Genomic DNA, 27,477 nt, shown 5'->3' on the forward strand with positions numbered 1-27,477 from the left:
TACTCTCCGGCCACTTTATTAGGTCCACCTTGCTAGTACTGGGTTGAACCCCCTTTTGCCTTCAGAACTGCCTTAATTCTTCATGGCTAGTGATGGCCGAACGGTTCGCCCGGCGGTCGTTTCGCGGCGAATTTCCGACTTTCGCCGTCCGCGGGTTCGAACGCCTTTTTCCGTCGTTCGCCCCGGCGGACTTACGTGTTTAATGTATACAAGAACTTTAACCTTTCGTGACACGTTTATCATGTGTTACAGGACAACCAATTGAGACATGACAGCTCATGGACACTTGGACATTCCCCCTAACCTATAAATACACCCGATCCGGTGGCCATTTTACATTCTTTCTTCTGTCACTGTAGGGAAAGGATCCTGTGTGGAGTAGGGACAGAGAAAACGCTAGCTATTTGGTACACAAAAGTTCTTTTCAGGACTGGTATAGGTGTTAGGTCAGCAGCCTGAGTTTCTTTTGTCAGTTTAGATAAAGGGACAGAGCGCTGTATGCTGCTATTTTAGGGACAGCTCAGCCAGATTAGTCTTTCTTCATCATCATCATCATCATCATCATTAGCTGTTACTATCAGGTCCACAAAAGAGCTGTTCCAGCTAATCGTTCCAGCCTACTCTTTTTTGCCAATTTGTATAGGGACAGGCAGGAAGCAGTGTGTCAGGCAGTGAGGATAATTTTAAAGACTTGCTGTTACTATTAGTTCCACAAAGGTTCTTTTCAGGACTGGTATCAGTGGTACGGTAATAGGCTTGTACACGTATAATATTCTTTCTTCCAAATATAGAAAGAATATTATACTTGACTGCTGCCCTTCTGCTGCAGTCTGCTAATCATTCACAACTCACTTGTTCCACAAAGCTCTTTATCAGGACTGGTAACTTGGTCTGTCTAGGGTGCTACGGTACATAGGCTTGGGTGCGGTACAGTCTGCTGTTCTGTAAGGACCGCTATCGGTCCACAATACATAGGGTTGCCGTGCACTACTGCTGACCGCTGCCCTATACTGCAGCAGTCCTTCATTGGTATAGGGACTGACGTACAGTCTGCTAATCACTAACACACAACCTGCTTGGTCCACAAAAGTTCTTATAAGGACTGGTAACTTGGTATAGGGTGCTACGGTACATAGGCCTGAGTGCGTTACAGTCTGCTGTTCTGTAAGGACCGCTATCGGTCCACAATACATAGGGTTGCCGTGCACTACTGCTGACCGCTGCCCTATACTGCAGCAGTCCTTCAGCGGTATAGGGACTGACGCACAGTCTGCTAAACACTAACACACAACCTGCTTGGTCCACAAAAGTTTTTATAAGGACTGGTAACTTGGTATAGGGTGCTACGGTACATAGGCCTGAGTGCAGTACAGTCTGCTGTTCTGTAAGGACCGCTATCGGTCCACAATACATAGGGTTGCCGTGCACTACTGCTGACCGCTGCCCTATACTGCAGCAGTCCTTCATTGGTATAGGGACTGACGTACAGTCTGCTAATCACTAACACACAACCTGCTTGGTCCACAAAAGTTCTTATAAGGACTGGTAACTTGGTATAGGGTGCTACGGTACATAGGCCTGAGTGCGTTACAGTCTGCTGTTCTGTAAGGACCGCTATCGGTCCACAATACATAGGGTTGCCGTGCACTACTGCTGACCGCTGCCCTATACTGCAGCAGTCCTTCATTGGTATAGGGACTGACGTACAGTCTGCTAATCACTAACACACAACCTGCTTGTTCCACAAAAGTTCTTATAAGGACTGGTAACTTGGTATAGGGTGCTACGGTACATAGGCCTGAGTGCGTTACAGTCTGCTGTTCTGTAAGGACCGCTATCGGTCCACAATACATAGGGTTGCCGTGCACTACTGCTGACCGCTGCCCTATACTGCAGCAGTCCTTCATTGGTATAGGGACTGACGTACAGTCTGCTAATCACTAACACACAACCTGCTTGGTCCACAAAAGTTCTTATAAGGACTGGTAACTTGGTATAGGGTGCTACGGTACATAGGCCTGAGTGCGTTACAGTCTGCTGTTCTGTAAGGACCGCTATCGGTCCACAATACATAGGGTTGCCGTGCACTACTGCTGACCGCTGCCCTATACTGCAGCAGTCCTTCAGCGGTATAGGGACTGACGCACAGTCTGCTAAACACTAACACACAACCTGCTTGGTCCACAAAAGTTTTTATAAGGACTGGTAACTTGGTATAGGGTGCTACGGTACATAGGCCTGAGTGCGTTACAGTCTGCTGTTCTGTAAGGACCGCTATCGGTCCACAATACATAGGGTTGCCGTGCACTACTGCTGACCGCTGCCCTATACTGCAGCAGTCCTTCATTGGTATAGGGACTGACGTACAGTCTGCTAATCACTAACACACAACCTGCTTGGTCCACAAAAGTTCTTATAAGGACTGGTAACTTGGTATAGGGTGCTACGGTACATAGGCCTGAGTGCAGTACAGTCTGCTGTTCTGTAAGGACCGCTATCGGTCCACAATACATAGGGTTGCCGTGCACTACTGCTGACCGCTGCCCTATACTGCAGCAGTCCTTCAGCGGTATAGGGACTGACGCACAGTCTGCTAAACACTAACACACAACCTGCTTGGTCCACAAAAGTTTTTATAAGGACTGGTAACTTGGTATAGGGTGCTACGGTACATAGGCCTGAGTGCAGTACAGTCTGCTGTTCTGTAAGGACCGCTATCGGTCCACAATACATAGGGTTGCCGTGCACTACTGCTGACCGCTGCCCTATACTGCAGCAGTCCTTCATTGGTATAGGGACTGACGTACAGTCTGCTAATCACTAACACACAACCTGCTTGTTCCACAAAAGTTCTTATAAGGACTGGTAACTTGGTATAGGGTGCTACGGTACATAGGCTTGAGTGCGGTACAGTCTGCTGTTCTGTAAGGACCGCTATCGGTCCACAATAGATAGGGTTGACGTGCACCACTGCTGACCGCTGCCCTATACTGCAGCAGTCCTTCAGCGGTATAGGGACTGACGCACAGTCTGCTAAACACTAACACACAACCTGCTTGGTCCACAAAAGTTTTTATAAGGACTGGTAACTTGGTATAGGGTGCTACGGTACATAGGCCTGAGTGCGTTACAGTCTGCTGTTCTGTAAGGACCGCTATCGGTCCACAATACATAGGGTTGCCGTGCACTACTGCTGACCGCTGCCCTATACTGCAGCAGTCCTTCATTGGTATAGGGACTGACGTACAGTCTGCTAATCACTAACACACAACCTGCTTGGTCCACAAAAGTTCTTATAAGGACTGGTAACTTGGTATAGGGTGCTACGGTACATAGGCCTGAGTGCGTTACAGTCTGCTGTTCTGTAAGGACCGCTATCGGTCCACAATACATAGGGTTGCCGTGCACTACTGCTGACCGCTGCCCTATACTGCAGCAGTCCTTCAGCGGTATAGGGACTGACGCACAGTCTGCTAAACACTAACACACAACCTGCTTGGTCCACAAAAGTTCTTATAAGGACTGGTAACTTGGTATAGGGTGCTACGGTACATAGGCTTGAGTGCGGTACAGTCTGCTGTTCTGTAAGGACCGCTATCGGTCCACAATAGATAGGGTTGACGTGCACCACTGCTGACCGCTGCCCTATACTGCAGCAGTCCTTCAGCGGTATAGGGACTGACGTACAGTCTGCTAAACACTAATACACAACCTGCTTGGTCCACAAAAGTTCTTATAAGGACTGGTAACTTGGTATAGGGTGCTACGGTACATAGGCTTGAGTGCGGTACAGTCTGCTGTTCTGTAAGGACCGCTATAGGTCCACAATAGATAGGGTTGACGTGCACCACTGCTGACCGCTCACCTATACTGCAGCAGTCCTTCAGCGGTATAGGGACTAAGAGTTTTGTCACAGGGTCATTTAAAAAATGACATGCAGAGGAAGAGGCAGGCCCTTCCGCAGGGGTGGTAGGGGTAGGGCAGGAGCAACAGGCTTGAGCCAAAGTGGGAAGTTGCAGAAGGTGCGTTCAATTACTTTAAAGGATGCACCAGACTTGGTTGAGTGGCTCGCTCAGCCTTACTCTTCTGCACCCTCCTCATCCTCTCGATCTGCACCCTCTTCTTCACTCTCTGCTATGTGCACCCCCAAAGACACTACCACCAACAACACGACCACCACCACCACCACCACATACCTTCCGCTTGAGTCACTGGAATTATTTTCCGATCCATATCAAGAGGACATTTCTGATGCGCAGCCACTCTTGGTATTGGATCAGGAAGAGGAGGTAGCAACAAGCGCTACTCAGCAGTCTGACGCCAGTACCCAGATCAGCCCAAGGAGGAGGTTGGTCCCCGGTGTTGCTGCCTACTCTACTTATAGCGGTGGGGAAGGTGACGTTGATGATGACGTGTCTAGTGATGTCACGTGGGTGCCCACAAGAGAGGAAGAGGAGGGGAGTTCAGAGGGAGATATGGACCAGCAGATAGGGAGGAGAAGCAGCAATGACTTACATTGCACAGCAGGGACAAAGCAGACTGCAAATGTATCAGGAGCGAGTCATCGACCATGTACGGTCACATCTGGCGCTCCCAGGACACCGGCACATGGCTCCGCAGTGTGGGCTTTTTTTAACGTGTCCGCTGCTGACAATAGCGTTGCCATCTGCAATCTTTGCAGTCAACGCGTTAGTCGCGGTAAGCCCAATACTCACCTAGGGACGACCGCCTTAAGAAGGCACATGAGCAGCCATCACCGAGCCCAGTGGGAGCAACGGAACACACAAAGCCACACTGCAGGCTCTCACCGTCCAGCCTCGTCTTCTACTTCTCCTTCTCCTCTCTCCTCACAATTGTCCTCCACTCCACCTTCCATCACGCCAAGCTCACATTTTTCTGCAAAAAGGCAGGCTTCCGTGGGCCTAATGTTTGAGCGTAAAAAAATGATGACGCCGGATAACCCTCTTGCCCAACGGTTGGCGGCTGGCTTGTCAGAACTCATAGCCCGCCAACTACTGCCATATAAACTGGTGGACTCGGAGGCCTTTCGCAAATTTGTGGCCATTGGAACACCACAATGGAAGGTCCCAGGAAGGAAGTATTTCTCAGAGAAGGGCATCCCAGAGCTATATGGCCATGTTCAGCGGCAAGTGAATGTATCTCTGGCACACAGTGTCGGTGCCAAGATACATCTGACCACAGACACGTGGTCTAGCAAACACGGGCAGGGAAGGTATATCAGTTTTACTGCCCACTGGGTGAACCTTCTGACGGCCGTCAAGCATGTAACCCGTGGCACCCGTGTAGATTTGGTTTTACCGCCACGGATTGCATGCAGGCCTGACTCTTCTTCTCCTCCTCCTACTCCATCCTCCTCCCTCTCCTCCTCAGCTGCCTCCTCCTTTTCCGCTGCTAGCGTCTCTTCCACTGCACCGCCCAAGCTCCCCAGAACCTATTCCACATGCCAGGTGAGACGTTGCCATGCCGTGCTGCGTCTGTTGTGCCTGGAAGCAAAGAGCCACACTGGCCCGGCACTCCTTTCAGCTTTGCGTTCACAGGCAGATGAGTGGCTAACACCGCTCAATTTGACAGTTGGTAAAGTGGTGTGTGACAACGGTGCCAATCTGCTTAGCGCATTGAAACAGGGCAAAATCACGCACGTGCCGTGCATGGCACACGTCTTAAACTTGGTCGTGCAGCGATTCCTTGTCAAATACCCTGGGGTCCAGGACATCTTGCGGCAGGCAAGGAAAATCTCGGCCCATTTCAGAAGATCTTACACGGCCATGGCTCGCCTTGCTGACATTCAGCGGCGACACCATCTGCCGGTCAGACGTCTTATTTGCGATTGCCCGACGCGATGGAACTCAACCTTCTATATGCTTGATAGGCTGCTCCAGCAGAAACGTGCAGTTAACGTCTACCTGTATGAACTCTGCGAAAGAAACGGTTCTGGGGAGCTGGGTTTTTTTTCACCGCGCCAGTGGCTGCTCATGCGCGACACATGCAGACTTCTGCGGCCATTTGAGGAGATCACCAAACTGGTCAGTCGCAGCCATGGCGCCATCAGTGACATGGTACCTTATGCCTTCTTTCTGGAGCGTGCATTGCGTCGTGTCATTGATCAGGCTGTGGAGGAGCAGGAGCGGGAAGATGAGGAAGTCGCAATGCTGGATGAATTCCCAGGGGGGGCTACTCTATCTGAGACAAGTCAACAACAGGAGTCTGATGAGGAGTCAGAGGAGGATGGTGCCGGGGCGGATGAGCAGGAGCAAGAAGAGCATGCTTTAAACCTTTCTGGGATCCCTGTTGTGCGAGGATGGGGAGAGGAGAATGAAGAGGACGACATTATCCTGGATGATGAGCAGGAGCCAGGCCACCACACCGCTTCCACTTTAGTGCAAATGGGGGCCTTCATGCTCCAGTGTTTTAATAGGGACCCCCGTATAAAAAGCATGAGGGTCAAGGACCAGTACTGGGTGGCAACGTACTTAGACCCCCGGTACAAACACAAAATGGCGGAAATGTTACCGCCGTCGCAGAGGGCTGTCAGAATGCAGCACTTCCAGGCCTTGCTTCGAGAAATGCTGCATTCTGCTTTTGCGTGCGCTGGCAGAGGAGCAATTCCCACTCCCAGAGAAGGATTTGCGGGTACCAATCCAACAGCGCCTGCAAGAAGAGGCCGGTTTGAAGATGTGTTGGTGACTTCGGATATGAGGTCATTCTTTCAGCCGACCCATCGACAGGTGTCATCCGGATCCAGCATCAGGGAACGCCTAGACCGTCAGGTGTCCGACTACATTGGGTTAACGGCCGATGTGGACGCTCTGAGGAGTGATGAACCCCTAGACTACTGGGTGGGCAGGCTTGACCTCTGGCCAGAGCTTGCCCAATTTGCAATCGAACTGTTGGCTTGCCCCTCATCCAGTGTCCTGTCCGAAAGGACGTTCAGCGCAGCAGGGGGGATTGTGACCGATAAGCGTACTCGCCTAGCTCACCACAGTGTTAACTACCTCACATTTCTAAAAATGAATGAGGCATGGATCTCGGAGGAATTCAACACATGTGATCAGTAGACCATGTATATGTCTATAAACAATTTTTGGAATCAAGCACACAGACCTTCTTAATTCATTTGGCTCACTTCCCTGACCCAAAAAAGCACACCGTACTATATGCCCCTACCCTCCTCTTTGAAGAGGTTGAGCGGTGTCATATTTCTACTGGGGCTGCTTATTATGAGGGGTTCCCACCATCCCTGTGCTGTGCTGACTTCCTCCTGGGTGTTCTTATTATGAGGGGCTCCCACCATCCCTGTGCTGTGCTGACTTCCTCCTGGGGGTTCTTATTATGAGGGGATCACACCATCCCTGTGCTGTGCTGACTTCCTCCTGGGGCTGCTTACGGTGCTGCTGTCAGCGCTGTATGTCACGGAGCTGCTGTCAGCGCTGTATGTCACGGAGCTGCTGTCAGCGCTGTATGTCACGGAGCTGCTGTCAGCGCTGTATGTCACGGAGCTGCTGTCAGCGCTGTATGTCACGGAGCTGCTGTCAGCGCTGTATGTCACGGAGCTGCTGTCAGCGCTGTATGTCACGGAGCTGCTGTCAGCGCTGTATGTCACGGAGCTGCTGTCAGCGCTGTATGTCACGGAGCTGCTGTCAGCGCTGTATGTCACGGAGCTGCTGTCAGCGCTGTATGTCACGGTGCTGCTGTCAGCGCTGTATGTCACGGAGCTGCTGTCAGCGCTGTATGTCACGGAGCTGCTGTCAGTGCTGTATGTCACGGAGCTGCTGTCAGCGCTGTATGTCACGGAGCTGCTGTCAGCGCTGTATGTCACGGAGCTGCTGTCAGCGCTGTATGTCACGGTGCTGCTGTCAGCGCTGTATGTCACGGAGCTGCTGTCAGCGCTGTATGTCACGGAGCTGCTGTCAGCGCTGTATGTCACGGAGCTGCTGTCAGCGCTGTATGTCACGGAGCTGCTGTCAGCGCTGTATGTCACGGAGCTGCTGTCAGCGCTGTATGTCACGGTGCTGATGTCAGTGCTCTGTATTACGGTGCTGCTGTCAGTGCTCTGTATCTCCTGCACCCTCTTGTTTGCCTACCCTGGTCCCTGACCTTCCCTCTCCTCCATTGCCTTCATTAGCTCCATAGTCCTGAATTGTCAGAACAATTTCCCAAATAAAAAAAAAATGCTTGTAGTTATCGATCCCAAATTCACCTCATACATGTATTATGCTATTGTCCAGGTGGTGGGACTACGTGCTACCCCCTAATAATTACCCCGTGGCCGCAAATTCGACCTAAAGGTTTGCGAAATTCGCCTCCCATTGAAGTCAATGGAGCCCGCGGCGAACGGTCGTTTTCGCGAACGTTTGTGTCCGTTCGCGTTTCGCGTTCGCGAAACGTCCCGTCGGAAGTTCGTCCATCACTATTCATGGCATAGATTCAACAAGGTGTTGGAAACATTCATCAGACATTTTGATCCATATTGACATGACAGCATCACCCAGTTGCTGCACATCTATGATGCGGATTCCACCACATCCCAAAGGTGCTCTATGGGTTTGAGATATGGTGACTGTGGAGGCCATTGGAGTACGGTGAACTCATTGTCATAAGAAACCAGTGGTGAGATGATTTGAGCTTTATGACATGGTGCATTATCCTGCTGGAAGGAGCCATCAGAAGATGGTACACTGTAGTTATAACGGGATGCACATGATCAGCAACAATACTCAGGTAGGCTGTGGCGTTTAAACGATGCTCAATTGGTACTAAGGGGCCCAAAGTGTGCCAAGAAAATATCCCCTCACACCATTACACCACCAGCCTGAACTGTTGATATAAGGCAGGATGGATCCATGCTTTCATGTTGTTTATGCCAAATTCTGACCCTACCATCTGAAAAAATTTAAAATAATGGAAATCATACTTTTATTCTTTCAAAGTTATGAAGTGATTATGGTACTTAAAAATGAAACAATCACCCATACCTTACTCTTATATAAAATAAAAATGTATTTTTTATCCCCAGATATAAAGATTATCGAGAACCTCCTTGGTCTTCGAACCAGTATGACTTTTCCAAGCAATACTGGACGGTTTTAGCTGTACGACTGGCCTTTGTTATACTCTTTCAGGTAAATATACTGTATGATAACACACAATTGGATCCTTGCAAAACTCAAGTGATATTTTCCCTTCTAGAAGGAAAGTGGTGGGCAAAGTTACCGCCTAGCTTTTTACATCTCTAGGGGACTCCAATAGTGAGATCTCTTCCACACATATCTTAAAAGGCATTTTACTGCTCCTCCTGTCGTATTAAGTGCAATAGAATACATTTCCAAAATGTGAATTTCTGTTCAGACAAGCTTTTTGCCTTTCATACCTTCATAATGGTGGGCATTGATATGTCTACAAAAATGTCCTGGAAAAGAGTTATAAAGTGGTCTTTGCCAAACGTGTGAAGAGTACAACAAATGTGATTTAATAAATGTTTAGTTGTAGTAAAGTCTGACTATTGATTAAAATGAGGTTTCATGGATGTTTCAGGGATCCCAGAACGCTCCTGTTCTCAAGGCCACAGACAAGAAATAAAAACAGGGTACATTATTTCTCATTTTTTTATTAATGATTATATTCCTTGTCTGTAGTCCTGAAGAAAAGGCATTTTAAGACTTCCTGACTTCTGAGATATTTTACCAACAAAGTCTGACTTTATTTCAGCTGAATTTCAGTTGGATGTTGTTTGTGGAGTTATTCACAGTTTATCTCTACTGGTTTTAACCAAGACTTCATATCTGGCAATGGTGACTTTGGCTTAAAAAGGTTGTAAAAGCTTGTGTTTTTTCACCTTAAGGCATCTGGGCCAAGTCCTGCATTCAGCGTCTATGGATGCCGAATTCTGGACTCGGGAGCGCGCCCGCAAGGTAACCCCGTCGTGAGAGCACTTCTCCAAGGGGTTATCTTATGCAGAGAGGAGCCGCAAGTGCCACCGAGGGACCCCAGAAATGGATGTTCGGGCCACTCTGTGCAAAACGAGCAGCACAGTGGAGGTAAGTATGACATGTTTGTTATTTCACCAAAAAAAAAATGTATTCTTTAGTATCACCTTAAGAACTGCCTTTATTACTCTTATCGAAGATGTTTATCCAGTGATGTGGATCCCCACCATTATTGCAGATACCAACAGATGAGCACCTGGCAGGACTCATACATGGAAAAAAATAAAGTGCAGCGCTTGTTCAATAAAAAATGATTAAATAATCGCACAAGTGAAATGTGCAAAAATGGTGACAATCCAAAACCAAAATAAAGTGGCCTTCAATCAATATTAACAATAAATATTAACAATCAATATTAACAATAAATAAACAATAAATAAATAGTACAATAAAAAATGTATAAAAATTAATTAATAATGTGAGTCCATAAATCATAAATAAATGTCCATAGAAATATCAAAAAAAATCCAACAGATAGTGTGACTTGTTTGAATAAAAAGAATATACTTGACCATGTGGGATCCGTCACCTTTAATCACCACTAATAAGATGGGGGCTTACCAGATCATCAGCAACCCCCTGTTTAAGGGAGGTCAATCAGCCCGTATAATGTCACAAATTCCGGCTCCAGATGACCAGATGTGAAAAAAACGGGTGTCTCCTATCTGCAGACTCCGCAGCTCAGGTGATCAGTCATCGCAAACTTCCCAAATATTTGCCAGTTTGAAGGCTCATGTAAAATAAAAAGTGCTCCGAATCGTGTAATATGTTTTAACACCAAAATTTTTGTTTCTTTATTGCATAAAGTCAGACGCTGTAAAAAGGACTCCACCGAGTCTCCAATGTACAGATAGCATTTAAAATACAAACAGCGTTGAAAATGAAAAATAAAATTGCGAGCAGATAAAAAATCTGTATGTGGTTTTAAATTGCGATCGCACAAGCGCAGGACGTGTGGACGTGGCTACCCCACGGTTCTAATCTGGTTCAGCAGGAAGCGGCCAAGATTCTAACCATGTATAGGCAGGCTGAATGTACAAAGTTGACTGATCAACTTGGGTACAACCAGCCTGCTGAATTTTACTTTTGATTTTCGCTAGTGGCTGGTATAGCTGCTAGAAATAATCATGTATAATCACAATAATGTGTTTTTCTGCCGAGGCTCGCAGGAGGGATTCCTGCCTCAACACTGTCGGTGTTGATGGGGGAATTGAGCTAATTTCTTTCCTGCAACCCGTGGTCTTAGGCCGCGTACACACGGGCGGATTGTCTGGCCAACTAAGTTCGTCAGACAATCCGACAGACAGTCCGTCCAACTTTCGAATGAACGGACTTGACCACACACGATGAGCAGACAGTCCGCCGAAAGCTTGCGCGTTGACGTGTACAGCACGTACGACGGGACTAGAAATTCGACGTCCAATACACTGCAATGCAACCTTCGGCGTGTAAATCCTTTCTGAGCATGCGCCATACTTAGTCCGTCCAACTTGCCTACACACGAGCGGACTGTCCGCTGAAACCAAGTTTGGACGGACAAAATTACGGAAATTCCGAAAGACTTAGTCCACCAGACTGTCCGCTGAAAAAGTCCGCTGAAGCCCACACACGAGCGGATTGTCCGCTGAAACACGTTTCAGTGGACTAAGTTGGGCAGACAGTCCGCCCGTGTGTACGCGGCCTTACAGTGATTTGTTAATCCAATGTCAAAGGTATTCCCTGTGTTAAATGTTTATTTGTTAATAAATGTTTTTCCCCAATAAAGCTCAGTTCACACTGGGGCGACTTGTCAGACCACTTGGTCGCCTGACAAGTCGCGCTCCATTCAGTGCAATGGAACCGCTCTAATCGGAGTGACTCAATTCTCTCCGACTTAGAAAAGGGTTCCTGCACTACTTGGGGGCGACTTCGTAGCCGCTTGCATTGACTTCTATTAGTAGGAAGTAATTTGCAAGCTGAGCTGAAGTCATGCTGTACGGGGTGGCTTCATAGTCGGGCGACTTTGAAGCCGACCCAGTACCCTGAGCTTTTATTTAGGTTTTACAGTCAGTTGGAGTGTTTTTCTTTAATTGAAAGAAATCATTTGGAGCTGTCTGAAGATTTATTATGCCATTAGCATATTTTCTCATTAGACCTCTCCAATTAAACTTTTTATTAGCTGGAATCTTGTGTATAAGACAACAAATACACAAAACGGCCCAGGAACCGCAGCCATCTCCGGAATGATTGGGGACAATTAGCATTTGGCACAGACCATCAGTTGAATATGTTATTGTGTCTTGTGAAATCTCCACACAGGTCTGTGCATACTTGCAGAGGCTTTGTCTGTGTGCACAGTAAGCTTGTATTTAAAAGTTTGATGTCATAGCCAGATACCCCAAAAAAAAGCATGCTCTAGAGGTCACTGCCAAAACACACATCCCATAAAACAAAATAAGCAAAGGAAAGTCGTGGCTCTGTCTATAGTAATGAGAGAGATTTCTAGAAATTATAAAAAATGGGAAAAAATATGTAACAAACATAAAATGGTATTAAATCCAAAAGCATACATTTATTCAATTGCAGTTTGCCAATTCTTAGATGTGATGGCTGCATTGGTTTTCTTTTTTAGACCTCTTTTCCTTATTTTCACCTAGTAATCTGGCCAGTAAGTTGTGATTTAAACAGAACAAGCTGTCCTGTCATGCCTTGTACACACGGTCGGACATTCCGACAACAAAATCTGTCTGATTTTTTCAGACGGATTTTGTCCTAAACCAGTGTTGCATACACGCAGTCGGACAAAGTTGTCGGAAAATCCGATCGTTCGGAACGTGATGACATTCGTTTGTTACGACGGGACTACGTTGAGGCTAGTAGCCAATAGCTTTGGTCTCTTAATTTGATCTGAACATGTGTGTCACTTTGTCCGATCAGAAATCTCTACAAACGATTGGAAAAAGTCAGATTGGATTTTTTTGTCTAAAAATTTGAGATCCTGCTCTCAAATCTTTTCGGTCCGAAATTCCGACGGAAAAAGCCTGATAGGGCCCACACACGATCAAATTTTCCGACAATATAATCTGATCGGACCTTTTCCGTCTAAATTTCCAACCATGTGTACAAAGCATTAGAGGGTTGAGACAAACCTTTTACCACTGACATTGGTGCTTACAATGAGCAACTTTTATTTATTTATGTAAAACCTTTATTACAAGAGGGTAAAACAGTTTGCTGTAACTGCTTATAAAGTGTGAGCCAGAGTTTGGCTTCAATGTGTTAGTGTACCTAAAGCTGCTAGTACATTTACCATTCCCCTCCCCCAGACTGACAATGCTACTGTCCAAGTGCGTCTATTTTGATCATTCATCCAGAGTGTAACCATTCTAATACAGGAGGTATGTTACTGGCCAGATCACCAGGTAAAAACAGAGGATTTATAAAAAAAAAAAAAAATTAAAATACAACGCAGCCACCACATCTATGGATTAGTAAGCTGCAATATATTACATTTTTTTGGTTTTGGCTTTAGTACCATTTTCACTGGCTCACCACTTTACTAGGACAATAACACTTCCAATTTAGTTGCTATTGGGAACTTCTCTAATGTTTCTGAGATTTTAAAAAAATGTGTTTTGCTAAATTTTCTGTAAAGCTTCATGTACAGTGCCTTGCGAAAGTATTCGGCCCCCTTGAACTTTTCAACCTTTTGCCCCATTTCAGGCTTCAAACATAAAGATATAACATTTTTATTTTTTGTGAAGAATCACCAACAAGTGGGACACAATTGTGAAGTGGAACGAAATCTATTGGATATTTTAAACTTTTTTAGCAAATAAAAAACTGAAAAGTGGTGCGTGCAAAATTATTCGGCCCCTTTACTTTCAGTGCAGCAAACTCACTCCAGAAGTTCAGCGAGAATCTCTGAATGATCCAATGTTGTCCTAAATGACTGATGGTGATAAATAGAATCCACCTGTGTGTAATCAAGTCTCTGTATAAAAAAGCGCAGAGAGCATCATGAAGACCAAGGAACACACCAGGCAGGTCTGTAATACTGTTGTGGAGAAATTTAAAGCCGGATTTGGATACAAAATGATTTCCCAAGCTTTAAACATCCCAAGGAGCACTGTGCAAGCGATCATTTTGAAATGGAAGGAGTATCAGACCACTGCAAATCTACCAAGATCTGGCCGCCCCTCTAAACTTTCAGCTCAGACAAGGAGAAGACTGATCAGAGATGCAGCCAAGAGGCCCATGATCACTCTGGATGAACTGCAGAGAACTACAGCTGAGGTGGGAGAGTCTGTCCATAGGACAACAATCAGTCGTACACTGCACAAATCTGGCCTTTATGGAAGAGTGGCAAGAAGAAAGCCATTTCTCAAAGATATCCATAAAAAGTCTCGTCTAAAGTTTACCACAAGCCACCTGGGAGACATACCAAACATGTGGAAGAAGGTGCTCTGGTCAGATGAAACCAAAATAGAACTTTTTGCCCACAATGAAAAACGATATGTTTGGCGTAAAAGCAACACAGCTCATCACCCTCAACACACCAACCCCACTGTCAAACATGGTGGTGGCAGCATCATGGTTTGGGTCTGCTTTTCTTCAGCAGGGACAGGGAAGATGGTTAAAAATGAGGGGAAGATGGATGCAGCCAAATACAGGACCATTCTGGATGAAAACCTGTTGGAGTCTGCAAAAGACCTAAAACTGGGACGGAGATTTATCTTCCAACAAGACAATGATCCCAAACATACAGCAAAATCTACAAAGGAATGGTTCACAAATAAACGTATCCAGGTGTTAGAATGGCCAAGTCAAATTCCAGACCTGAATCCAATCGAGAATCTATGGAAAGAGATAAAAACTGCTGTTCACAAATGCTCTCCATCCAACCTCACTGAGCTCGAGCTGTTTTGCAACGAAGAATGAGCAAGAATTTCAGTCTCTCGATGTGCAAAACTGATAGAGACATACCCCAAGTGACTTGCAGCTGTAATCGCAGCAAAAGGTGGCTCTACAAAGTATTAACGCAAGGGGGCCTAATAATTTTGCACGCCCCACTTTTCATTTTTTTATTAGTTAAAAAAGTTTCAAAAATCCAATAGATTTCGTTCCACTTCACAATTGTGTCCCACTTGTTGGTGATTCTTCACAAAAAATAAAAATTTTATATCTTTATGTTTGAAGCCTGAAATGTGGCAAAAGGTTGAAAAGTACTTTCGCAAGGCACTGTACATTAGCCTACACTGGCTGCGCCTAAACGTGGGTTTAGGAGCTCTTGGCGGTTTTCTTTTTGGAAAATTATTTTTATTGTTTTCAAAAACTGTATTGTGTACAATCCCACCACAATACAGCAAGCCGTCCCAAAAAATAAAAAATAAAAAGAAAAGCCATTCCTTCAAAGGCAATAAGGTGCATATTGTCACAGCTCATATTACAGAAAAGATAACTAGGGTGAAAATGAATCTGTAACAGTGAGAGGGGAAGCCATCCATCCCTCCTAGACCTTATCAAATGTAAGAAGCTCCCCCCTGTTCAAATATGTGGCTTGGTAAAGGGGTAGTGCTCTTCCAAGACGAAATTATGTATTTTCTAGCATGAAAAAATAATAAAGTGAGCAAGGTCCGTATAGCCCTAGTAGGGGCTAAATCATCTACCAACCCGAGCATTGCTAAAGGAAAATCCACTTTGCACTGAAAGTGCACTGAAAGTGGACTTGAAAGTAAAGTCGCTGTAGATCCAAGGGGGACATGCAAGGAAAATAAAAAACAGCATTAGTAGCCCATTATGGTTTACCTTTGCAGGGAGACAAAGAGGAAGTAAACCCTGATGTATATATCAAAAAATGGGTGTTTGGCAAGTGGTAGAGAGATTTCAGTTTGTCAAAGGTTTTCAGCTGCCCATTTGTGGAAACATCACCAAGCTTTTTAATCCCAAATTTCATCCAGGCTACTGCTCTTGACGTTTTTTTGCCAAAGCTAAACTCAGCTCCATAAAAGCCTATGGGGTTGATTTACCAAAGGGAAAAAGACGATGCACTTTGCAAGTGCAGTTGTTACTGCGCTTAATAAATGAGCAGAAACCCAGCTGACTTCCATCATCCAACCATGTGCAAGCAAAAATGCTGTTTTTTAAATTTTCCTTGCACATGATTGGGTATTCTTTGGCAAGTGAAGCTCTGGAGCAACTGCACTTGCAGTGTGCAACTGCACTTGCAGTGTGCAACTGCACTTTGCAAAGTGCACAGTCTATTTTCCTTTAGTAAATCAACCTCATAGGCTTTTAGCAGAGTTTAGGATCACATATGGGTGAACTTCAACCTCCCTCTCCTGAACGCAGCAGAATCGTGCAGAGGGTCTTGACTGTTGGCTGCGGGAAAATGGAAAATGCCGCAAAATCACACCACATTTTTCCACGTTTTGCATTTCCCTACGGCCACAGTAAATAAAGGCCAGTGTACATGAAGCCTAAAACAGGTTCAAGTGTATTTGAATGATCTTTTGTTTGATCAACGCTACATGGAACTCAAAATTATTAAGATCCATAGATCAAAACTAACCTTACAAGGTAAGTATCATTTAAGAATTGATAACCTGTATTTCTAAGAAGTTTCCGAATAATCAGTAGTCAATTGGTGCATTTTGCATAAATACATTTTGACCGTTTTGTGTTGCACATTATTATTATTATTTTTATTATTATTAATATTATACAGGATTTATATAGTGCCAACAGTTTACGCAGTGCTTTACAATACAAAAGGAAGACAATACAGTTATAATCCAATAAAATACAAGAGTTTTAAGAGGGCCCTGCTCATAGGAGCTAACAATCTAATAGGGTGGGACAGGTGGTACAAAAGTTTGTAACTGTGGGGAATGGGCTGATGGAAGTGGTAAAAGATTAGTTATAGACGTGATAGGCTTTTCTGAAGAGACAAGTTTTCAGGAATCACCTGAAGGTAGCAAGAGTAGGGGATAGCCGGACAGGTGGAGGTAGCGAGTTCTAGAGGATGGGAGAGGCTCTGGAGAAATCCTGGAGACGAGCATGGGAGGAGGAGATGAGAGAGCTTGAGAGTAGGAGGTCTTGAGAAGCACATTTCCCTAAATTCTGCAAACAGACAAAATATGCCTCTTGATCAGCCAGAAATCTAGTGAGCGCTGAACTCCCTTTTTTGAGCTGACAGTACAAAGGGGTTGATCTACTAAAGGTAAATGGACTTTGCACTCTGCAAGTGCAGTTGCTCCAGAGCTTAGAAAATGAGATAAAGAATACCCAATCACATGCAAGGGAAATGAAAAAAACAGCATTTTTGCTTGCGCATGATTGGTTGATGGAAGTCAGCAGAGCTTCTGCTCATTTACTCATTTACTCTATAGCTCTGGAGCAACTGCAATTCTCTGCAAAGTGCACAGTCTATTTGCCTTTAGTAAATCAACCACCACTAAATTGTCATTCCTGCCAGGTTTGCCCTGCTGGACTACAGAAAGCCTTCCTCACCATAACATATTATTTAAATATTTTAAATTATACAATTTAAAAAAAACATTGACCTCAAACCATTACACTTTTCTTTAAGCTACTAAAAACAAACTGAAAGATGATTTTTGATTGGTTTATTATGGCTTATTACACTTTTCACATTTCACTTTCAAGTTTGCCCAACTGAATAAGCCGATATGTCAAGTAAAAAGTTTCTTTCCTGAAATTGAAATTTAATGCCATAGTTAAGCCTATACAGGACTTTGCCAGATAAACCTAATCACGGACATCTGTTTCTAAGTGCAGCTACTCATTTGCATATAATTACCTACAATCATCAGTTTTTAACCAACTGCATTATGAGACCTTCAAAGGAGACATTTGAGGCTGTTTTCAGACAAAATATCCCATTGAAATCAGTGAAATACAAGAAGCTAAAATTATGACTAATCAACCCGAGGCTCCAGAGGTCACTAGAAAGGACATTTCTGACTGCTACGATAGCCTGTGGTTTAGGTGAGTAAGGAAAAAGAGATTTTGAATAATCAGAAATATCTCATAAAGTAAAAATAAATCACATTCACTGACACCAATAAATTAGCTTTTTTTAGATCAATTTTTATTGTATGTAGTAAAACACAAGGGTCCCTCCCTTGCATCCTACTGGGTTGCCAGCTCATCCTTTTGAAGCAAACTTGTACTAAAATGAAACATTAATGGTAGGGCCAGATCTAGACCTTGGGGGACCGGAGCGCCCCTCATACACAGAGTTGGTGTACATCCTCAGTGACAGTCACACATTTTTAAAATGCATGACACTGTCATTCTGAGGTCATGTGTGCACACACACGCAGCCATAGTGCTCTATGCGTGGTTTGCTTGAGCTGACAAAATTTGTTTTTAAGAACAATACAATATAGTAGTTCAGAGTATAATATTTTACAGATGATGGCCGGCAAAATATTATTTCCCAAGTTTAAAAGAAAGTCATTTTTTATTATTATAGATTTTATAATATTTTATTATTATTTATTTTTAATTATTATATACAATTGTTATATTGTTTTAAAATATTTTTTATGGGGGAGGGGAGGGCTCTGTCAGGGTGTACAGGGCAGTATCCTTTTTTGCCCCCTTAATTGCATCATAAGACAGGAGTTGTATTCCTTCTCCATTCTAGATACACTTTAAAACCTACACTAAGCCCCACACATTCAAATATCAAATGTCCTAATGTAAGTGGACAGTACATATTTTCTAAAATAAAAAAAGAATTCCCCACCCCCAAATACAGGAAAATTAAATGCATGATTGGCAGGATCTAAGAATTAAGGAGGAGTGAGAAACGCAACATTTTCATGTTGTAACTGGAGTAGATTTTCTATAGGAACATTTAGAAAACTTGTAACATGAGTAGCTCTCAACTTCTTACAGTCATGCTGGGAAAGTGAGGTAATCACACCATGTCTGGGACCATTGTGCACAGGATTAGACTCTTGCTCTCTACACAAAGCAAGAAATCTAATAGCTAGAAATAGTTTATGTGTTTACCAGGAAGACCTTGCTAATGACAGTTTATTGCGACAGATGATCCTACACCAAAATGGCTTCTAGAGTCCAGTGGCGGTGCATCCATTAAGGTGCGCACGGGCAGTGCCCCCTCTGTCACGCCACCCCCTGTATGAATAATGGAATCCATGCATCTATCCAATACCGCTGCTGCCACCTCCTATTCAGGTGTCTGACCCCTTTTCAGACGCCTGAATTACAGCAGCGGGGGTGTTTTTTTTTTAAATATCTGATTAGAGCCATAGGCTCCAATAGGCTTCAAAAAAGGTGGACTCGGAGCGCAGAGCATTGCGCTCAGAACCCACCCAGATGTGTTAGAAAGCAAATAAATATTTGCTTTTCTAACAGTGACTGCCTCTCCGCCAATCAGGAAGCACGGGTCTAATACTTGTCTCCTGATTAGCTGAAGGCAGAGGCAATCCTATTGGACACCTAATGAAATAGAAGAAGAGATGCAGGGAAGCATGGAGGACAGCATGGAGGCCCGGCCACTCGTCCCACACAGCTCGCCACCGTCAACCGATGCCTGACCCACCACCAAGATGGGGTAAGTGCCGGGCAGACAGCAGACAGGTGGGGGTCAGAGTGGCTGCATATGATGGGGCACAAGTAGCTGCATATGGTGGGGCGCAAGTGGCTGCATGTGATAGGCACAATGGCTGCATTTGATGGCACAGTGAGGCTGCAATTGATGGTTTTATTTTTAAGTATTTTTCAGTTTGTTTGTGCCCCCCCCCAAAACAAATTTCACCACCAGCCGCCACTGTTCTAGACTTCATTGGGTTTGATTTACCAAAGGTTAATATGCTGTTTACTGTGCAACAGAAGTTGCACTCTGCAGGGAAATTTTCCCTAGAGCTTAGTGAATGTGGTGAAGCTTTACTTTGCAAAGAATACCCAATCACGTGCCAGGAAAATAAAAATCAATGCATGATAGAACACAGAACTTCACCTGATTCACTGAACTATGGGGACAAGTCCACTTCAGAGTGCAGCTGCACTTGCAAAGTGAACATTCAATTTGCCTTTAGTATATCAGCTCCGCCAATAAGCTTTTATGGGATGAAACACTTCAAAGGGAAGGGCCAGGGTGGAGGTTGGTCTTCTGGTACTCCTTGGTATATGACTGAATGTACTCTTTTCCATTTGACGCAGGTGGGCATGTCAAGCCATGTGACATTAAGAGACCGAATACTGTTGACTCTTGCAGGGCTATGAACAGTAAAATTATCTGGAAAGAAATATGTTGGAGTGAAACTTCTCTTTTAAGAATTAGCATCAGATGATAAGGACTGAACATAGCATGTTAAAAGAGAGATTTTATGGTTTGATTGACAGGAACTGAAAACAAGGGGCATTTTTAGGGAATACATTCTCCAGGAACAAAGCCTTTGGAAGTCATTTGGCAATTGGTTGGTTAAATTTAATTGACAAGTATTTTTTCAGCACTTAAGTCTTTTCCTTCTCATCATTGGCCACCCCCCTTGACAACAGATCTGATCTTTCCCATGAATGCTTCAACTTGGCAGGTATACTGGCCCAGTAGATGCTGCACATCCATATTGAGCCGTGGGCGATAGAAATGGAACTAGAGAGTCACTAATGCAGCTGGCAACAAAATAATATTTTGCTTGCACATGATTGGTTAATGAAAAAGTCAGCAGAGCTTCACCCCATTCACTAAGCTTTGTGGCAAATTTCCTTTGCTTTTAGTAAAGCAGTCGATTTGCTTTTAGTAAATCAACCCCAGTAGGTTAGTTCTAAAGTGCACTCTGTTTCCAGGTAATGGAGTAAGGAAAGGTTAGATCTCCCTTTAGGCCTTTACTGCCACCTGTGTCTCCATTGGAGGTGTGAGGATAAATCTCCAAATTGGAACACAGGTAGGAATAGAAACCTGACGTGGACCTAATCATTCTCCTTCTCTTTTATTGCTATCTCTATATTTATCGAAGAAATGCTGCTTACTTCCTGCTTTGATGACTACAATAGACGTGAAGAGAAGTCCAGGAAGTCAACCACAAACTTTCCCCCCTGCTGGGCACACAGCACAGCAGTAGTAAAAGCTTGACAGCCTGGCTTCTCTTCTCTATCCAAAATAAAAAATATGCTTTGGCTTGACTTCCACTATATTCCAGTTTGTATAAAATGTATTTTCATTTCCTTCTAGAACTTGGTTATGTTCTTGAGTGCGGTGGTGGACTGGTTAATTCCCGACATTCCCAAGGACATTAGCGAGCAAATCAAGAGAGAGAAGAGCCTGATTGTCAACGTCTTCCTCAAAGAGGAACACAAAAAACTCCAACTCTTGGAGAACTTTATTATGCACGACAAACAGCGAGCAAAGACAGAGAACAGGGGACGGCGGAGCAGAGCAGCGAGCTTCTGCCAGTTTAGCCGCAGTCAACGTGGCAGCTTCACATCGTTCAGCTCACACCACACAGACGTGTGACTCCTCTTAGCCGTGCTAGATATACAGCAAAGAAAATACTTACACAATCAAAGCGTATAATATTGAAACTGGAGATGGAAGAACGTGTGAAATGACAGAATGGGATGAAGGCAGAATTTTTTTTTAAAAAAGTTAATTTTACCGCAAACGTCTCCAAAAATTATCTGAAGCAGGCTTTGTAATCTATAACAAATAGTCTGATGCTCAGTACGGCACAGACAGGCTTAAGTACGACTTGGTACAAAATAATTCCTGCTGCTCGTAATATGCATGTGGCTACCAGAACCGAATACAGGACAAGGAGTAGGAGCAAAATAAGGCCACAACTTTTTGTTTTTCATGTTTGAATTTTTTTTTTTTTTTATAGATTTAGCCAAGCTCATACATTTTTCATGAGCAATGACTTTAAATCATGCGACAACTCTTAAACACTGCACGTTACAGAGAATCCTGCTGCTGTGCTTTAAAATAAGACAGTGTAAGCATATCAATATACATCAGATTCATACAATTGCTAGACTGCACATTGTACTCAAAAGCATATTTTTATTTTTTAATGGATTAAAATGTTAAAAAAAAAAGTATATCTTTTAATGAAGCTGCTCAACTTAAACACAAAAACAAACAAAAGGAATGTATATCTTTAAATTAAATTGCTTTACTGGGAATGTGTATATTTGCAATAAACTAACTTCCTCTGCTATCGTTGTGCTCTCCAGATGACATGCAATCCGTGCCCTCCTTATTGTGCGTGTATAGCTGGGTGCTCTTGAAAATGAATGTATTGCGAGAAGAACCACAATCTCAGGGCTAATTTTATATTGTTTGTTCTTGAAGACGATGTATCAAAGACGTTTTTGATACCTGGACATTAAAACACAGATAAATGATCCAACCTCTAATTGTAACCATCACATTTTGTCTCTGATGCTGATAAAAAGAAAGGAATAAATGTATGATCAGAGGTGATAATAAACCTTTTCTTTCTTGATTGGCGGTTTAGATGTATCTTTTTTTTAACCTCCCTGGCGGTATGATTATTTCGGATTTTAGGTGCTGAAAGTGGTACAATTATTTTGCATGAAAATTTGGCGTTTTATATTGTAGTCCTGTAATTCTTAGGAATAACTCACTTAAATCTGTCCAAACCAGAGTCTAGCAGACATCCCGGGTATGATAAAGTTTGAAAAATGTAATCATAAATTATAATATAATAAATAACTATAAATAATTATACCAAATAATAATATAACAATAATAAAAATTATTCAATAATGTAATCAAATCAAAAACACAGAAATTTGCTCAGTTGCAGAATTGTCACTGTCATTACTTTTCAGTATTTGATGACGGATCTCCCCACAAATCGCTATCCCTCAATTCTGCGAGTGATTCCAATTTATTATCGCTGTTTTCTAGCTGGTCTAAAATCATTTTTGATGTAAAGGGACAGTTTTGGTTGCTATGAACAATCTCCAGTTATCTGGCATAAAGAACAGTTTTTATATTATAAAACTGCATGCAGGACACTGGGCAGACCACCAGGGACAAAGGGGATGTGAAATTATTACATACAGCAATGTAATCTGTAAGATTACATTATACTGTATGTATACTGTGTGTTTCACTTTTTGAATTTGGCGCCGATCTCCATCCCCGCGCGTCGCAACGCTCGCAGGGAACGGAGATTGGCTCCGTGATAGATCGAGCGGAGGACAAGCCGCTCGTACAGCACGGGGACATCGCTGGATCCAGGGGAGAAGGTAAGTAACCCTCCTCCTGCATACAGCGATGCGGTCCCGAGTCTGGCTCGGGGTTACCGCTTTTGGTATAAAACTTCCACCCCAAGCCAGACTCTGGAACACCGCCAGGGGGGTTAAAGGGCAGCTTTTACTGGTGGGGAGAAAATAAATCGTAAGTTAAATCTGAATTCAAGGCAGATATGAAAGACGCAATTTAATGCAGCTCTGTGTTACGTTTATTAAACTGAAAAGTTTTCAGTTCTCTGTAGTTCTCAGAGAAAAATGATCTCCTTTGCATCCTGTTTATGAATCTGAGAACTTCAGATCTTAGGGGGAGAACAGAAGAGACGCTTTTCCTCTGAAAACAGCCAAGATCCATAAAAAAGTAGGTGGGCTGCTTGTAATCTCGTGAGATATTGTGAGAATACAGTGGAGTTTAAAAAGTGAAACCAAAGTTTAAAAGAACATGTAATGACATGTATAGACAGACACATGATAACTTATGCATTCCACTGAGCGGATCGGTTTGGATTGGTTCAGTACGGTATGCTATTTTGAGTGTTTCCATTATGAAAGTGGCCCATACAACTGAACCATACCGCACCATTCATGGCCCTGCTTCAGATGTGGAGCCATAGAAAATGGTACGGTATGGTTAGGGCAGAGCTACTGGCATCACACAATACATTCTACTGATTGGCGGGCAAAAAAAAATTAAATGCTCACGTCAAAGGCATTTTTTCTAAACCCCGTATCGCCCCTGGCGGTCTGACTTGCAGTGGAAACGCTCACGTGAATAGGCCAGACCATGCTAACCTTTCCAAATTGTACTGACCCGAACTGTTCCGATCAGTGGAAATGAGACATAAGTAAATAAATATGTATATATGTATGTATATATATATATATATATCTATATATATATATATCATTCACCATATATGTGCAATAAGGAGAGAACAGAAAGGGCGGGACTTTAAATTAAGTTGTGTATAGGTGGGGTGGGCTATGTGACATTAAACTAAGCAAATACAAAAGGCACATGAAATACTAAATAAGCCAGAAAAAAACAAACCACAAGGGAGGGAATGAACTGTAAACGGAGGGGCAGAAACCTATGTGAGGGAAAGTTACCTGTGACAATGTGACATTTTCCTATTGCAGCCAGCGCAAGATGTACAGTGCCCTGTCACCGAGAACCAGCGTGATGAGATAGCACTGGAAACACAAACTCACGGTCAGGTACTGTACATGCCCCTGTTAAACAGGGGCAGACAAATTGGGCCTTGGGTGGTGGCGATTGTGCCTTAAACCAAAAATATTGTTGGAAGCTAGCATCATCAAGATTGAGGAGGACTAGGATAGTCAGCATAGGCAGTCTTCAAGGGATCCCACATCCATAGCAAATTCAATCAGTTACATCATGATCAGGTGCTTGATAGCTGCTGATCCAAGACTGATTCATTTTTATGAATATGAGCCTATCAACAGAGTCTGTGGACAGGTGCACTCTTTGATCCATTACAAACCCTCCAGCTGCACTGAATGTGCATTCAGAAAGCATGCTGGATGCAGGACAGGCCAGTAGCTCTATTGCATATTGAGCAAGTCCTGGCCAGTGGTCCATCCTCAAGACCCAGTAACTCAGTGGCTTCTCTGTTGGAGAGGTCTCCATGTCTGCTCTTGCCCCTAGATATTCCTGCACCATATAATTCAGACATTGGTGATGGTTGCTTGAACCAATCACACCTTGGCGCTGAGGACTGAAAAATTGTTTAAAGGCATCGGTCAGCAGGCCACCTTCTCCACCGCTTTTCCTCTGATTGAATGAAGCCTCAGCAACACGTCCAGGAAATGGTAACCTCCCAGGGTCTGGAAATGCGTTACCTTTCTTCAAGGCCTCCGAAGATGTTTAATCCTCTGCTCCCTCTGCGAAGGCAGGATGAGTTCTGCAACTTTACCCTTGTAACGTGGATCAATAAGTTTTGCAGGCCAGTAATAATCTCTCTCATTGATACCACAAATCTTAGGGTCCTTTTGCAGGCTTGCCAGCAGAATCAGGGAGGCCATGCAGCGTAAGTTTGCAGAGTCCTCTGGGTGACTAAGGATCACATTATCTGTAACTACCTCCTCCCAACCACGTACAAATCCTTGGGTTTCTGGGGACTGAAAACCATCCATTGAAAACTGCTGCTGAGTGTTATCCTCTACATCCATGCTGACACAATCTTCCTCCTCTTCTTCCTAAGTGTTTTGCCAGCCCGCAGGATTGTTATCTGCATAAACAGGACCTTGAGAGCAAAGGAAGTCCTCCTCTTCCTCCCGCTGTTCTGCCTCAAGTGCCCTGTCCATGATTCCATGAAACATGCTCCAGCAGGAAGACTAGAGAGATAGTGTCACTGATGCACGCATTGTCGCTGCTCACCATCCTTGTGGCCTCCTCAAATGGTGATAGGACAGTGCATGCATCATTATTAGTAGCCACTGGTGTGGCAAATGCAAGTAAAGCTCTCCTGACCCTGTCCTGGTGCCATACTCACACGGGAACTCATTGATGGCCCTCTGCTGTGTGTGCAGCCGCTGCAGCATTACCAATGGTGAGTTCCACCTGGTGGGCATGTTACAAATGATGCAGTTGGTGGGCAGGTTGCATACCCTTTGAATGTCAGCCAGCCGAGCACCAGCATTGTATGAACTGCGGAAATGACCACAGACCTTTCTGGCATGTGTCAGAAAATTTTGTAAGCCTGTGTACCTAGTCAATTACCGCTGCACCACCAAATTTAAGGAGTGTGCCAAACATGGAACATGGGTCAAGTGTCCCTGTCAGAGGGCAGAAAGAAGGTTGGTGCCATTGTTGTATACAACCATTTCTGGCTGAAGCTGGCATGGTGTCAACTTATTTCTACTCACTGCAAGTATACCTGTACCGTATGAACTTTGTACCTCTGAACTGCTTCTGCCTAACTGTCTCTCCTGATACCTACGTTATGGCAGTATATAACCTCTCTAAATAAAAACCAATCAAATCTCACAACATATTTTTGTACCTTTACCTTATACTTACCCATATGGTGTAACCAATTAGCAACATAGTATGCATGTAAGTCCGAAGCTGTGATCCACAACAATCACTACTAGCACACTGCCTGAAGCATTATAGAGAGCCAGAATGGCCTTCCGTGAAAAGAAATGGCGTTTTGGAACCTGCCACTGAGGTACAGCACATTCCACAAATTCACAAAAGGGGGCAGAGTCTACCAGCTGAAAAGGCAGCTGTTGCAGTGCTAGCAATTTGGCCAAGCTAGCATTTAGATGCTGAGTACTTGGGACACCTATTGCTATACCTTCATTCCTCTCAGTGTAGGTTTTTGAGAGGACTGGAGGTATAGTAGGGTTGGAGATCCCAGATGAGGAGCAAGGAGAAGTCCACCTTTTTCTATGATGTGAGTCACTAAGTGCTGTTGCCAATTGACTGCATGGCAGGTCGTCATATATCTGGTCAAGCATGTGGTGCCCAAGCAGCTGTTGTTCTGGCCATGCTTGATCTGCTTCAGACATAGGTTGCACACAGCAACGGTGCGATCTGTTGCACACGTGCCGAAAAAGGCCCATACCAAGGAACTTTTAAAAGGCATCAGGGAGTCAGCAGGGAGTCAGCAGCACCCTGCACCTGCAGGGCTCTGCGGTGTGTTGCAATAGGGTGGCTGACATTAAGCTGCCCCCTAGACACAATCCTTCCTCATTGGAGTTGTGCCTCCTCCTCCTCACTTTCATTTTCTCTCCTCTCAGGCACCCTAGTAGAAACAGTGACCTCATTATCCCCTCCCTCCCCATCACTGGAGCAAACTTGGCAGTATGCTGCAGCTGGGGGAACACGACTTCCAGTTTCTTGTCCTTCTGTGGCACCCCCTCTCTCTAGGCTCACGTAACTCTCTTCCTCAACCCGTGAACCAACATCGGAGCCTTCAAAATGATGTACATCCTTCAGCAGCATATAACCTACACTGTGATTGAATAATTCTGGGGACTCCTCCGTGCATGATGGTGGGCCTACAGAAGGAGTGACTGTGGATAAGGAGCTGGTGGAATAGGCTGCTTTGGCAGCTGCATTGGAAGGCAAACTAGTCTGAGCCTGGGTGACAGAGGATGAGGAGGATAAGGACGGCTTCATTATCCACTCTACCAACTCTTCTGCATGTTGTGGCTCAATAACAAGGCCAGCAGAAGCAAAAAAAGG

The 27,477-nt window shown here is 44.3% G+C and overlaps 1 protein-coding gene across 2 annotated transcripts in view; it reads left to right on the plus strand.

The window, feature by feature from the left end:
- The window catches only part of ANO2 (anoctamin 2), a 401,884-nt gene extending 379,398 nt beyond the window's left edge, over positions 1-22,486 (plus strand). For both annotated transcript variants that reach the window (XM_077468552.1, XM_077468553.1), the window contains 2 exons: positions 9,035-9,140; positions 21,214-22,486. In XM_077468552.1, the coding sequence (XP_077324678.1) occupies positions 9,035-9,140; positions 21,214-21,495 (388 nt within the window). In that variant the 3' untranslated portion in view covers positions 21,496-22,486. The remainder of the gene's footprint in view (positions 1-9,034; positions 9,141-21,213) is intronic.
- The last annotated feature ends 4,991 nt before the right edge of the window (positions 22,487-27,477 follow it).

Source organism: Lithobates pipiens, unplaced genomic scaffold (genome assembly GCF_037356315.1).
Source record: "Lithobates pipiens isolate NorthernLeopardFrog02 unplaced genomic scaffold, aLitPip1_a1.2 Scaffold_8, whole genome shotgun sequence".
Classification (NCBI taxonomy): domain Eukaryota; kingdom Metazoa; phylum Chordata; class Amphibia; order Anura; family Ranidae; genus Lithobates; species Lithobates pipiens.